General features: G+C 36.8%; 1 protein-coding gene and 1 non-coding gene across 12 annotated transcripts in view; both read right to left on the reverse strand.

The window, feature by feature from the left end:
* Positions 1–13,017, reverse strand: part of Rfx3 (regulatory factor X3) — a 259,528-nt gene that overhangs the window by 42,189 nt on the left and 204,322 nt on the right. For 9 of the 11 annotated variants that reach the window (NM_001395594.1, XM_063268579.1, XM_063268574.1 and 6 more), the window contains 5 exons: positions 11,129–11,244; positions 10,519–10,673; positions 6,757–6,854; positions 4,408–4,557; positions 1,076–1,284 (listed from right to left, as the gene is read on the reverse strand). In NM_001395594.1, coding sequence (NP_001382523.1) covers positions 1,076–1,284; positions 4,408–4,557; positions 6,757–6,854; positions 10,519–10,673; positions 11,129–11,244 — 728 coding nt within the window. Of the gene's footprint in view, positions 1–1,075; positions 1,285–4,407; positions 4,558–6,756; positions 6,855–10,518; positions 10,674–11,128; positions 11,245–13,017 lie in introns of those variants that run through there. The other 2 variants (NR_172644.1, XM_063268582.1) reach the window with 2 other exon arrangements.
* On the reverse strand, positions 3,774–3,906 carry LOC120100391 (small nucleolar RNA SNORA51). The gene has a single exon (XR_005500152.1). It is a non-coding gene; the product is annotated as a small nucleolar RNA SNORA51 (small nucleolar RNA).

Here is a 13,017-nt window from a genome sequence, read left to right on the forward strand (position 1 = left end):
AAGTCCTGACCAATAACAGCTCCTAAAAGTTCATTCAAATTTGGGGCATTTGAATTTTTCCATCATATATCATATAATTAGTAGTAAGGCCTTTACCTTTAGCCTTTCCCCTTAACATGTCCACAAAAAATATGTATTTCCATTCAAAACATTTTAGTCTAAAAGGCTCGATATAAGTAAAACATGTTACTACCTACTGGACACTAGTCATGCACCATAGTCACCAGAAAAGGAATGATTCCCATTATCTTTCTAAATACTACCTCCCAACCAGCAAGACTATGAACGAGTCAGCAGGTGTCAGAAGTAACTAAGGCTTAAAAAGAACCTGTAAGTTCTACTCTCTGATATTTAACCAGGTTTCAAAACAAATACAATTGGCAGAGTTAGCATATTAACTAGGTGGTTGTGAGTGCAAACTGGAATTGCCTGGAGGACTTCAAAGCTCCGAATGCTAGGCTCTGCCTCTGTGGATTCTGATTCAAGTAGCCTTGGGGAGTGAGCTAAGAAGGACATTGCTACTGCGTCTATGTGGATGGGACATCTAATGACTACAGTTTGAGAGCTGCTGAAGAAGGAACAGAAGAAGGGCACCCACGAGAAGGCAGGAGCAGAGGGAGGACTAGAGACCTTTTCTACTGTGGCTAAAACATCACCTAGACTCGTAGGTCTTAACCTTCCTAATGCTGAGACCCTTACTATAGTTTCTCATGTGGTGGGGACCCCAACCAAAACTTTTGCTACTGTTATGAAATGTCTGTGTGGTCTTAGGTGACCCCTGTGAAAGCACATTTGACAACCTCAAAGGGGTAGTGACCCACAGGTTGAGAGACACCGATCTGGATAGACTCTCAAGAGATAACTCTCTGAAAACTTCTCAGCTTGAGAGAGAGGGTCTCCTTTTTCTAGCAAAAATGTTCATTTCAGTAAATTTCCCATTTAATTTCTACACATCATAGTCATAGAGTTGGGTATCCCAACAAGTCTATCTAAGCTCACTTCTTGATATGAACAGTGTGCACACACACACACATTTACAGAGCATGGAGAAAACTCAGTGAGATTTCAATGCTACCTGTAGAAAGACCACTTGAGCAGAAACTGCCGGGCGGCTTTAGGGAAGCTGGGCCTTCCTTCATAGGGCTTCAGCGCCTGCATCATCACATTGTCTAGCCAAGCAGCCCACTGCTCCAGAGTGCTCTGCTGCTGCAGGGTCATCTTGAAGTCTGTTTCTAGTCTCTGAACCATGTTGTCATCACACTGGCACACCCAGGAAGCCTGCTCCTAGGACAGGTCACAGATAGAAAGGAAAGTTCAACTCAGCACCTTTTCAGAGAGCATCATCACAGAACACAGGCAGGGCATCACAGGGAGGACATCGACAGCGGACATGAACAGATCATGAGCGTACTTAAGCACTCAATGTGTTTGCCATCTTCAGGGCTCAGTGTCTCTCCCTGATCTGTATGGGATGCAGTATCTGACTGTGACTGTTCTACTCTTCAGGCCTGTGAGAGACTAGCATGCTTAGTGAGGAGGCTCGGCATCTGGACCAGCGGCATGCAGCACCCTGTTTCCTCACCACTTCAGGGTTTATCTACCCCATCAGACAAAAATTTAAAACCATTTTAGAAGATCTAGAGTAAGTCAGAAGAATAAATGAATTCAACTGGCCAAAAATGATCCCTAAAGATTAAAAGAAAAATAAACACTGAATGGCACTAGGTAGAAACATATGCTGTGTGAGTTTATGGGCTGGGAAGAGAAATCTCAAGGGCTATCAATGCAAACCAACAAATGCAAATTAACTCACAGACCTGAAAACAACAACAAAACCTCTCTGAGAAGATGCGAGCGCGCTACCTGCCAAGAAACCTGATTGCTGCAATTTCCCTTTTGCTTCTGGTTGGGAAGTTTCATATTTTGTAACAATGAAAAGAGGAAATTTTAAAGTTACTTCTGAGTGATTTTATGATACTTCCAGTGCTATGCTGTGTTTTAAGATTAAAAGAAAAAAATTTCTCAGGATCGAAATGTAATTATTTGACAACGCACTGCTTGGCGTATAATCAAAAGGCAATTTTTTTTCTCAGTTCCCCAACTTGCCAAACTCAGGTCTAGCAATTTATTAGGTCAGTATGGGACCCTGTTTCCTATGCAATAAATCAGACAAATGAAAATTAATAAGAGTTTTTAAGTGGGATTCATTATAGTAATTTTAAGATAAGTTTCTTTGAAGGCATCTATAAAATTCCAATATGAAACATAGACTACTTTGTTATTTTTATGAAAAAAGTATCTATAGTATTTATTCTATGTAATTGTAGAGGTAAAGTTAATTAAAATTGAAATTTCAAATCGATGTATCCCTAGTCCCATCCTTCCAGTTCTAACATCTCCACTGATCCTACATACTTTACACATAAAAGGGTCTTTTAACCTTAGACATTTTAAAGGCAAAATGTGTCTAAATCATTCGTTCTATTTGTCTGGGGAAACTTTAGTCTCTTCTACATCTCAGCTGGTGATAGCAACTTCTTTGTTTTTAGATATTGCCTCTTAAACACCATTTGTAAATAGTTTAAATACACTAAAATGTGATCATAGAAAAATATCAACATAAATAAAAAAGAGAATAAAAGAATATGAGGGGAGCAGTTCAATACAAGAATATACATACCCCTAGAGTTTTTCACACATGTGCTCTATTTGAATGCATACACATTGCATGTTTATAAATACATTACTCATTTACTCATTTATATTTATACTTATACATACATAATTTTAACATAAATTAAACTAAGTATATAAATATAATAAATAACTTAATATTTAATACTTAATATTCTGCTTAACAATGTTACCTCTCTTTCCATGCAGACAGATATATAGTTATATTTATTTGCTCATTCATAAACATGTTTCACTGCATGAAAATATTATTAAATAACCAATTCCATATAGCTAGGTATTTGTTTGTTCTATTTTTTTTACTAGTACAAAGTTTGAATTAGCTATGTCATTTACTGCATTTTCTTATGCTGTCATGTATTTCAGTACAATAGATTTATATAAGAACAGTTACGATCTTTTAATAGTGTTAAATGGTTCCCAGACCCTGAGTACCCAGAGAAGTTTAGGCATAACAATAGTTGCCAGGAGAGGGCTGCTGCTGCTGTTTATCAAGTGGTAGTGTGCTAAGAGAAAAGGAATTGGATATCTTGAAAATGAAGATCAAATTTGTTCCAAGGAACTTTGAGGCCCCTGTTCCAGCCGGAAGTAATTAGTCTAAGGATATCCTCACCCCCTTTCTCCTTTATCTTTTTTCTCTCCTACCTAATGTTAGGGGTTGAAAGGGAGGCAGAAGAGGGATGATGAAAGGTGGAAGGAGGAAAGAACCCACAAAGTAGCCAAAACTTGGGTCATAGACGCCTTCAGGATTCGAGCTTCTGCAATACTTTGCGTTGTCTTGTTATATTCATTATGTAGTCTCTTGTTTCTTCCAAAAGTTTTATATTTCGGAGTGTGTTTAATTATGAATTTTTTAACTTTGTTGCTTATACTTTAGGTCAGGCATGGTACCATTTTAAAAGTAACCATTAACTTTGTTACTTTTGTATCATGAATAAAATATTTGTTAGACTTCCACACTGAACCTACATTAGTCATTTCCAAGGGTAAAGTACAGAGCAACTGGAGTTAGAAAATATTTTTTATTTGAACCAAGCATCCACACTTACTGCAGTTAATTCTTTTTTTTTTTTTCAAATCCATGTCTACCTATTCACAATACAGACTAGGCACAGTGGCCCAGGCTGAGGTGTACACAGGGTAGGTTTATTCTGCCTCCTCTGTCTATACAGTCAGTGTAGGAACACAGCCTGTGGTAAGCACAAGCAGGCCTTGCAGTTAATTCTTTAAGTGAGAGAATTTTCTCAGATATCTGCAATAATGCTGCAATAGTGGTGCTTAGTTTTTCCAAGGTGGGTTACTATAGTAACAGAAGTACATTTGAATGTGTACAAATCACAATTTAAACAACCTAAGGTAGCTGTTATAGCCAAGAAGAGGAAACAAGAGCAGTTAAGTAGTTTTTCAAATTCTCATAGACATAGACTAGTCTGATTTTTTTTTTTTTTTTTTTTTTTTTTTTTTTGCTAAACTTCAGTGACTCTGATCTTGATTATTCTTGTAACTTCTTGGCAAATTTGGATGTATTCTGTTGTCTATAGTTCATAAACTTTATCTGACTTCACTCACAAAACAAAGGGATCAATAAAACTGGGTAAAACTCCAGCTTTAGAAAAACTGTGAACACATAATGCCAGTCCACAATCAGATGGTCCTGGTTTAGAAAATTGTCACCATTCTTTAAGAGACAGAATGTTCAGGTACGCAGAGTACCTGGACATTGGCAAAGTCAACGCGGTTGAGGTCACTGAGCATCTGGTTGATCTGGGAAGTGTTCTGAAGCACTGCGCGGGCTGCCTGGGCCAGGTGATTGAGCGATGTGTATCTTCGCAGAGTCTGGGCAAAGGCACTTACAGCGGCAACCTATAGAAACACAAGCAAGCTGTGGTGGGATGTCTGTTTTTTTTTTTTTTTTTTTTTTGTAATTCCTCCCCAACCTACCTCCTTCCTCTCATAAAAGAAACTACTGCAATCTCCAAATCTTGTTTTACTTCAAATTTAAGCTTTCCTTAGACACATTTCAAATTAATTTGGTAATAGTTTACTTGCAAATTATATAGCATTTAAGATTCTTAAACAAAGAATTATTTAGTTTTGAATGCATTGAGGTCAACACAAATAAACTCCCACAATTTTTGACATCTGAGTTCAGCAATAATTAAGCCAGTCTTAGAAGTTAATTTCCAAACCCAAACAAGAAATTACATTGTTAAAGAAAAGTAGAAACATGTGTGCTTTCATTCCCTCCCCAACTCTTTTTAGGACAACTAAAACTTGACAAGTAGGAACGTTTCTTTTTATTTGGAAAAGCAAATGGAAAGATCTATTATTGTTGGTTGGACAAAGACACTTTACAGGGCAGTGCCATTTACATCTCCTGTTATGACTCACTTACACCATTAGCTTACACGTTGTTACACTTGGTGAGACAATAAAGTCCAAAGGTGTTATGACCCTAATACATCCAATACATCTTTAGCTCTCAAAAACCTCCTCTCCATTTCCCTCTATCATTGTTTGGCCAGAAAGGCTGCCCTGGATGGCCAGCACTCAAGCTTCCAGGGGGATTTAGTCAAGGGTAGGCATTGTTAGGAGCCTGAAGAACATGGCCGCAGTGCTCACTCCTCAGAAGCTGAGCTCTTCTCTGTTCTAAGGCTCCCGTTGGGGAAACATGGAAAGATGTTTCCTAATGCTGTGAGCTTCAGCCCTTACATTTGATGGTGACCTCTAATTTTTGCTAGCTGTGGTATGCTTAATCATTAGTTTAACTAATGATCATTCTTTCCATAGCCTTTTTGTTTCTTTCCTTTCTTCTCCACAACTACTATAATGGATTGAGCCCAGACATTATGTATACTGGTCAAATGTTATACTGCCCTAGCTGGTGACCATTCACTTTCTGAATGAGACTAAATGAACTAGCCTATGTTGAAAAGTACCAAAGATAATAAAAGAAAACCCCTAAATAAATATATAGATCTTATGATCTCACAAAAATGTTAGATAAATAGCAGTATGACTGCAGTCTTTCAAAATATGCCAGAAACCTTAACAAATTGATAGGATTTTATGGGTACATAAGAAGCACATATTTGAAGAACCAGTTGGTTGAGTAGAATAATTGGTTGATGCTGTGAAGGAGGCTCCTTTGAAAGTGAGAAGTACTAGGACTGTACGGATGAACATTCACTGAAGCTCACAGACACTTGTAGAGAACATGGTTTTCTGGTTTATATGTATTGAATACCTACTACATACCAGGCACCAGGTTAAGTGTCTCATACGTATATCACATTGTTGAACTACCATCTCAACATGTTATATTAGTTTTAAGTAGCTTGCCCAAGACTGTACAGAAACTCACTTAAGTGGTGAGATTTGAATGTAGGCATTTTAGTACTATTGCCATTCATTAGACAGCGCTTTCCTTAGTCAGGGTAAACTGTCTTACTGACCGAAGAGTTCTGCAGAAAAACAACTGCATATGTGCAACAGCAGAAGAGCAGAAGCTGTGCTCTGTAGTGCACTGGAACCACTCAGGTTAAACCCAAAACTCAGCAAGATGGCCAAATATGGTAGGCAAGCTGCTGAGGCATCCATTTTGATGATACTGAGAAGGGAAGTGGATTTCAACTACTCGCGCTATTATTAGGAATACAACTGATTTTGAAGGTAAAGATATACTCCTGGAGTCTGCTGGTGGACACAGCTACTTACCAAAAGCCACGAATGTGATTTTTTTGGCAGCAAAATGAAAGTATATCCTCTGTCCAATCTTGCCATGGGCATTTGCCAGAAAGGGATACTCTGGAACCAGGCATGAGTAGCAGCTTTGAACTATAGAATCCATAGGCTAGTTCTGTATAATACTCTATGCTACTTCTATATAAACATCAGTTATGAGAAAATTATCGAAAAATAGTTCCTTAAGCAAGTGTAAACACACACACACACACACACACAGACACACAGACACACAGACAGACAGACAGACAGACACACACACACACACACACACACACACACACACACACACACACACCACAAAGAACATAACTATACCTTGGTTTGAATCATTCTCTGTGGAATATTGTTCATGGCATTTGAAAGCCAACCTTCTAGGCTTTTTGCAAAATTTCGAATGGCTTGGGTCAAGGCACCTGAATGACAGAAAATTAAAGTACAACAATAAAGATACGCAATACCATTAATTTTAAGCTGGAACAAGGGAAATATATGTTTATGCTACTTTAATAGCACAGAGAAGAATTTATATTATCTTCATTGATTAAAATGTAACATAACTACTAATTTCTTAATGCATCTAAAAATAGTAGTTTTGGCTTTTAAAACTACTTTGTTCTCAGACACTGATGACGCCTGTTGGGAATGAAAACATTCAGAACTTCGTGCTCATGCTCACATATACCAGTTGTGAATAGACTTGATGGGGCTTTCTGCCTTGGACAAAACTTCATCAGGAGTTTTGTGATCAAGACTAAGAATTTTCTTTGTAAAATTTCCATTTTGGTCCCCAAATCAACCTTATTTGATATTGTTGGTTAAAAATGAAACACAGTGCAAAGCAATGTTTTTGTCTCTATGTATGTTTAATGTTTTACCATAAAGCCTAAGAATTGGCCTTTGTTGAAAAAAGGATAAAATTTATAATTGGACAACAAAAATTTCAGATTACTATTCCAATTTCACATGGTAGGTAGAGCTAAAGTGTGATACAATTGCTGTAACAGGAAAAATGTTACTAAGATATTACAGCCAACCATAATGTGTTAAAAGCCTGAAATAGGGACAGGTCCCATGACAGGACTTTATAGTGGTCATGAAGTGACTAGAAGTGCCTTTAGTTATCCTTGCTAACTATGTTACAAGGGATTTGCTCACTGAGTCTGCTCAATGTGTCATTTACTCAATGATATTTAAATTCCTTTGTGCCTACGGCTATATGCTGTGGGGAATACTTTAGGTGTTTACAAAATGTTTAAAGCACCCATAACACTCTCTGTAGGCTCCATACTGTCTGGCAGATACCCAGATCTGTGGTATACCATGAGAAAGAAGTCCTATTTTGGACAACTGCCCCGGAGAATATAAAGCAGGACCAGAGTCTGGACTTTTCTTCCTATACTGAAGTAAGTTTGACACTATTATTTGTAAACTTCAGTCAAAATAGGTTTAAGAGGGAATTTAGATTAACACCCCAATAACAAAACAACTGAGTCTTTGTTGTTAACTGGATAGTACAGCTTGAAATTGCCTGCGTATTGATTAGGAAAGAATGCATACTCTTAACTAGGTTGGGGTGGAAGTTTTTTGAGAGGCAACCTTTTGGAATCTCTAAAGCACCCCACCTTAACCAAGAGAAAAAAGAAAGAAGTGCATCTTTCTGTTGTTTCATGTCCTAGAGTCATGGAGAGCAGGCGTGAATGAAAATGAAGAATGACAAGTATTAACAGCCTTTCTGAAACTCAGAACAATTTTAAGGTTCAATATGGCAATCTACATTTTATATTTGTTCTTAATTAATATAACAATAATTTTAATTGAAAAATAACCTGAATAACTTCTAATGTCATTTAAAACCATTTCAGAATGGACTTTTTTTATCTAGACAAACTTGATGGAAGAATATAAAAAGATACATTGGGCATATTAAAAAGTTTAGGTATTTACTTTTTAAAAAAAAACCTAAATGATGGGCAACTGGGATTATAATACAGTGTTACCAGTTGAGTTCTTATTCAATAATTCACACTTAATTTCCTTTTCCCATGTTTCGGGTGAATGTATTTTGGAATATAGGCGCTTCAGGCTGACTTTAAATTAGTATGATGTGCAGACTTTTTAGCTAAAAAAAGAAATCCCATCTGGACAGAAAATGGTAGAGTGAAGTCCTAGTAGCCAAGAAATACAATTTTTAAAAATAAAATTAAGTTTCTTCTCTCTGTAGGGATTCATATAAAATCGGAATTTTGCAGACTGATTCTGACAGCTTCTAAAGACTCATAAATGGATGGTTTGGTATTTAAAAATCTATTCCAAAGCTGAGCTGCCTCAGCCTGCTCAAGATCAGTATTAAAATGCACCTCACCCAGCAACAGCTATCTACATTGTATTTTAAGCATTATATTGTTGAGCCTTACTGTAAAATGGAAATTGAAGTCCCCAAATTTCTTTTGTAGAATGGTACATTAATATATCTTGTAATTTCGGAGAAATAAAATGATTTCATCTTCTGGTGAGTGTAGAGACAAATTCTTTGACAGAATAACCAGTTTTTCTAATCACATTTTTCAAAAGACAAAAGAGCAAGTGTATTATATACTTAAAATTCTAAGTCTTAAAGTAAACTAAAATTTTTGTATGACTTAAATTAGGGAACTGCTAAACTCTTATGGTGCTAAGACAAAGGCACAGTTTCTGAATTGTTTAATGAATATTGAAGCTACTGACTTGCCTCGAAAAACAAAGCACTCACTGACAACCCTTCTTGTATCTCATGAGAGAAACTGTATATTGGTAGCCAGATGTCATAGGCTAATGAGCTAGCCTATGCAACGTCTTTTAAACATCTCTAGAGATTAACAGCTGGAGCACAAGGGGCAGGAGAGTAGGGAAAAAAATGAAATTCTGGAACAAAAACCAGTGGAAATTGACATAGTGAAATTTTCCATGACAATATCAATTTCTATCAAACTTTTAGTCGGGTAACCTGGTGTGTATAGCATGGAGCACATTAGCCATTTATAAAGTGTTACGATAACGCCAGTGGGATTTCTTTTGTTTTTCACTTTCTCCTCCATATACTAATGTACACTGATTGGCATAATATGTAAATGTGTATAAGCATCTCTTTTTAACGTAGGGATGTATAGGAGAATTTATACTTTCCACTGGATCTTTGCATTTTTAAGTATAAACACACAAAGGTAAGCACCATCCACTTTCTTCTACTAAAGCCTATTCACGTATTTTCCACAACATGACAAATAATTGGTGACTAGCATATTTAAAGTACATAGAGTCAATGTCATGAGAGCAAAGACAGCTTTTCCTTTATTAATGCCAGAGTGGCAGCAGTCCCAATTTTTTTTTAACAGTTCAGGTCACTAGTATGGCTCATTGGATGTAGGTATAAAGTAGTGCTGACTGCCTCTAAAATAAGCGTAGTAGCATTTACATCTACAATTACAAAGGAAGCTTTGTTTGCTACAAAGTGATTATCTGAGTGATGTATGCAATTTCTATTTGCTTCACAGTTGGTACAATGCTTGTGTAGTTATTAGTTTTTCCCCAAATCCTGGTTAACCATGAGCATTAATGGAAACTGAATTTCTAGTTCTGAAGATGGCACAGTGACAGGGTATGTGCTTATATAAAGGAATTGAATTCTACTGGACACCACAATCAACTCATTTCAAATTCTAAGCAGCAATGAAAGGAAATGGTCTGCAATTAGAGATTTGAATTTTTTAACTATATGCAGATGACTTTAGTCTTGAGTAGAATAATTTTGCATGGTTGACTAGACTATCAGGATTCTTGCAATTAGTTTACTGAGGGTGTCATAGCTGTAGGTTACCTTTTGAAAAATAATACTGTAAAAGACTAGAAGACAGGTCACTTCCCCTTCACTGCAATGTCACTCTAGGCTTCTTTCATGCAATATTCTCTATGCTGCTTGGTCTTTATTTAACAAATTTAAATAAAATTGAGATCACTCCTGATTGCAACATCAATTCCCCAAATTTCTTGGGTGGTATGTATGAGAACAAAAGCATCCGTAGTTGTCTCCATTTAACTTACTAGGAATGGGTCTAAGGACGTCGGGGATGAGAATCTCCACCAAAGCCTGGTACATCCCATGGTCACAGTTACACATCCATTTCAGGATAGACTCATGTTTGCACAGAGTTATCAGCTTTGCTTTCGGAAGTCGACTTTCTATTTCACTCAGATTGCTGGTGTGAATAAATGTTGCAAATGAATAGATGGCAAATGAGGATAAAACAGAAAATGGACTTTAAAAATAGTTTATCAAATATTACTGAGGTTAGAACTCTACCATCATTGCACTGGTGTCATATGGCTGAATATATATGGATGTATATATACAAACACACCCCCAGAGCTACCTATGGACAATACTAGTTGCTTATGGTCGGAAAGGCAGATAGGATAGTAATCCACTAGCATGACACAGAGCTAATAGTCCCCAAATCAATAAAATGGGAGCTACACACACTAAAATCTCAGGAGAGCAGTCTGTGGTTTATTTATAGGGATGGTCAAAGCGTCAATCTACTCAGTGTTATCAGGTGAAGTTCACAACTGGTATACATACATATCTCTAGTTCATTAGCTGTGACATCTACTTCATCATAAAAATAAATCAGAAAGGCATATTGATTCTGACCTTGATTCCGTAATGGTAGTGCCGTCGGTTGGAGTAGAGGGAGAATAGCGCCAGAATGTTTGCCACAGCTTTTCTATCAGGCTAAACTGAAGATTCACAACAACGTCCAATATTGCCTAAAACAAAATGACCAGATCAGAATACTTCCCTTACTTGCCCTGCTTCTTTTACTTTACCATAAGATGTTTCTGTTAAGGTGGCTACAACTTCTACATGACATAAATGATCCTATATGTATTTGACCCTTTCCAGAACTCACACATTGCTTGCAGCCACATGTGTCTACTGAACGTTAGAAATCTGTCCACTCCCCAAAACAATGTCTAATGACAAAAGCACCAAAGATATACTGACTATGAAAGACTTTGGAAGACACGGGGCAGACAATACTTAGCTAGCTGTTATATTAATTACCTATTGAAATGACAACATATTGTATTTTGAAGATATATTAAAACGATGTAAAAATAATAATTTTGTTAATAATTTACATTCTGAAATACTAACACTGTTATATTCCAATGATTCAGTAACAAAGAAAGAAAAATAAGTAGCAATAATTTGTCTGTATAGTGTGTTTTTGAAATGAAAACATATTGAACTTCTAACACTCCAAAAGAAAAATGCAAACATTGGCTACTAATGTTTATATTGTTTCCATGTTAAAATAATAAACTGCATTTCAGGTTGTTTGGTGGTTTGTATGATGTCCCCAGTATTCTCCGGTGTTTGAATAGTTGGTCCTCAATGGTAGCAATATTTGGGGAAGCTTAGGAAGTGTGGCTTTGATGGAGGACATATATCGTCACTGGAGGAAGATTTTGAGACTTTAAAGACTTGTGCTGTTTCGAGTTCTCTGTGTTCTGTGCTTGTGATTGAAGATATGAACTTTTTAGCTTCTTGTTCATGCTCTGCCCCTGCTAGCTGCCATGTCTCTGTGCCATGACAGTCCCCTTGGGGACCATAAACCCATATAAACTGTTCTCTAACTTTTCAAATCACTGTGTTCTATCACAGTAATAGGAAAAAAAAAACAGACAAGAAAACCTAACAGACTAGTTAAGTACCCAGCTGAATTTTGTATACTTTAGATGATTAAAAAATTGAAAAATTTAGTTAAATTAATATTTTGTTCTTATTGTTTCCATTTTTGATGATATTAATTGTATTTCAAACATAAAAAAATGATAGAATCACTGACAAATAGTTTATGTATTGTGTTTCTTTAATGACATGCAACAGGAAAAGAAATAAAAATTAATAATTGGTTTATAATCTTTATATTCTATTTTTAAATGATAAGACATAGCATTAAAAATCTATTAAATGTGAAAGTAATTCATATTTATATTGCTTCCATGTTAGGTTACATATCTAATCCAACCTGATATAATCAGGACATTCCCATACAGACATGTCCACAGACTAACCTGAGCTAAATAATCCCTGGTTGATACTCTCTTCTAGGAGAATTCTAGAGAACTTGACAAGCTGACAGTTGAAACCAAAACCACCTCTCTCTCTCTCTCTCTCTCTCTCTCTCTCTCTCTCTCTCTCTCTCTCTCTCTCTCATACACACACACACACACCACACACACACACACACACACACACACACACACACACACACACACACACACACACTACTGCCTACTCCAGACCAGGAAGGACAAAGTGTTCCAAATATCTGTGTTCCTAGGTGGATGCCCACTGACCATCTAGGAAGGCAGAGGTTAAGAGTGATCAGTAACTCAAGTGTGGAAGATGGGGATAAGGTTGAGCTAAGTCGGCTGTTGATCATGGGTCCTCGCCAGGCAGAGGTAACAAACTGGAGTCGAGGGGCCTCCATGCACTGATATCTCTCTGGGATGAAAAGGGATATCCACAGA

Source organism: Rattus norvegicus, chromosome 1 (assembly GCF_036323735.1).
Source record: "Rattus norvegicus strain BN/NHsdMcwi chromosome 1, GRCr8, whole genome shotgun sequence".
Taxonomy (NCBI): Eukaryota; Metazoa; Chordata; class Mammalia; order Rodentia; family Muridae; genus Rattus; species Rattus norvegicus.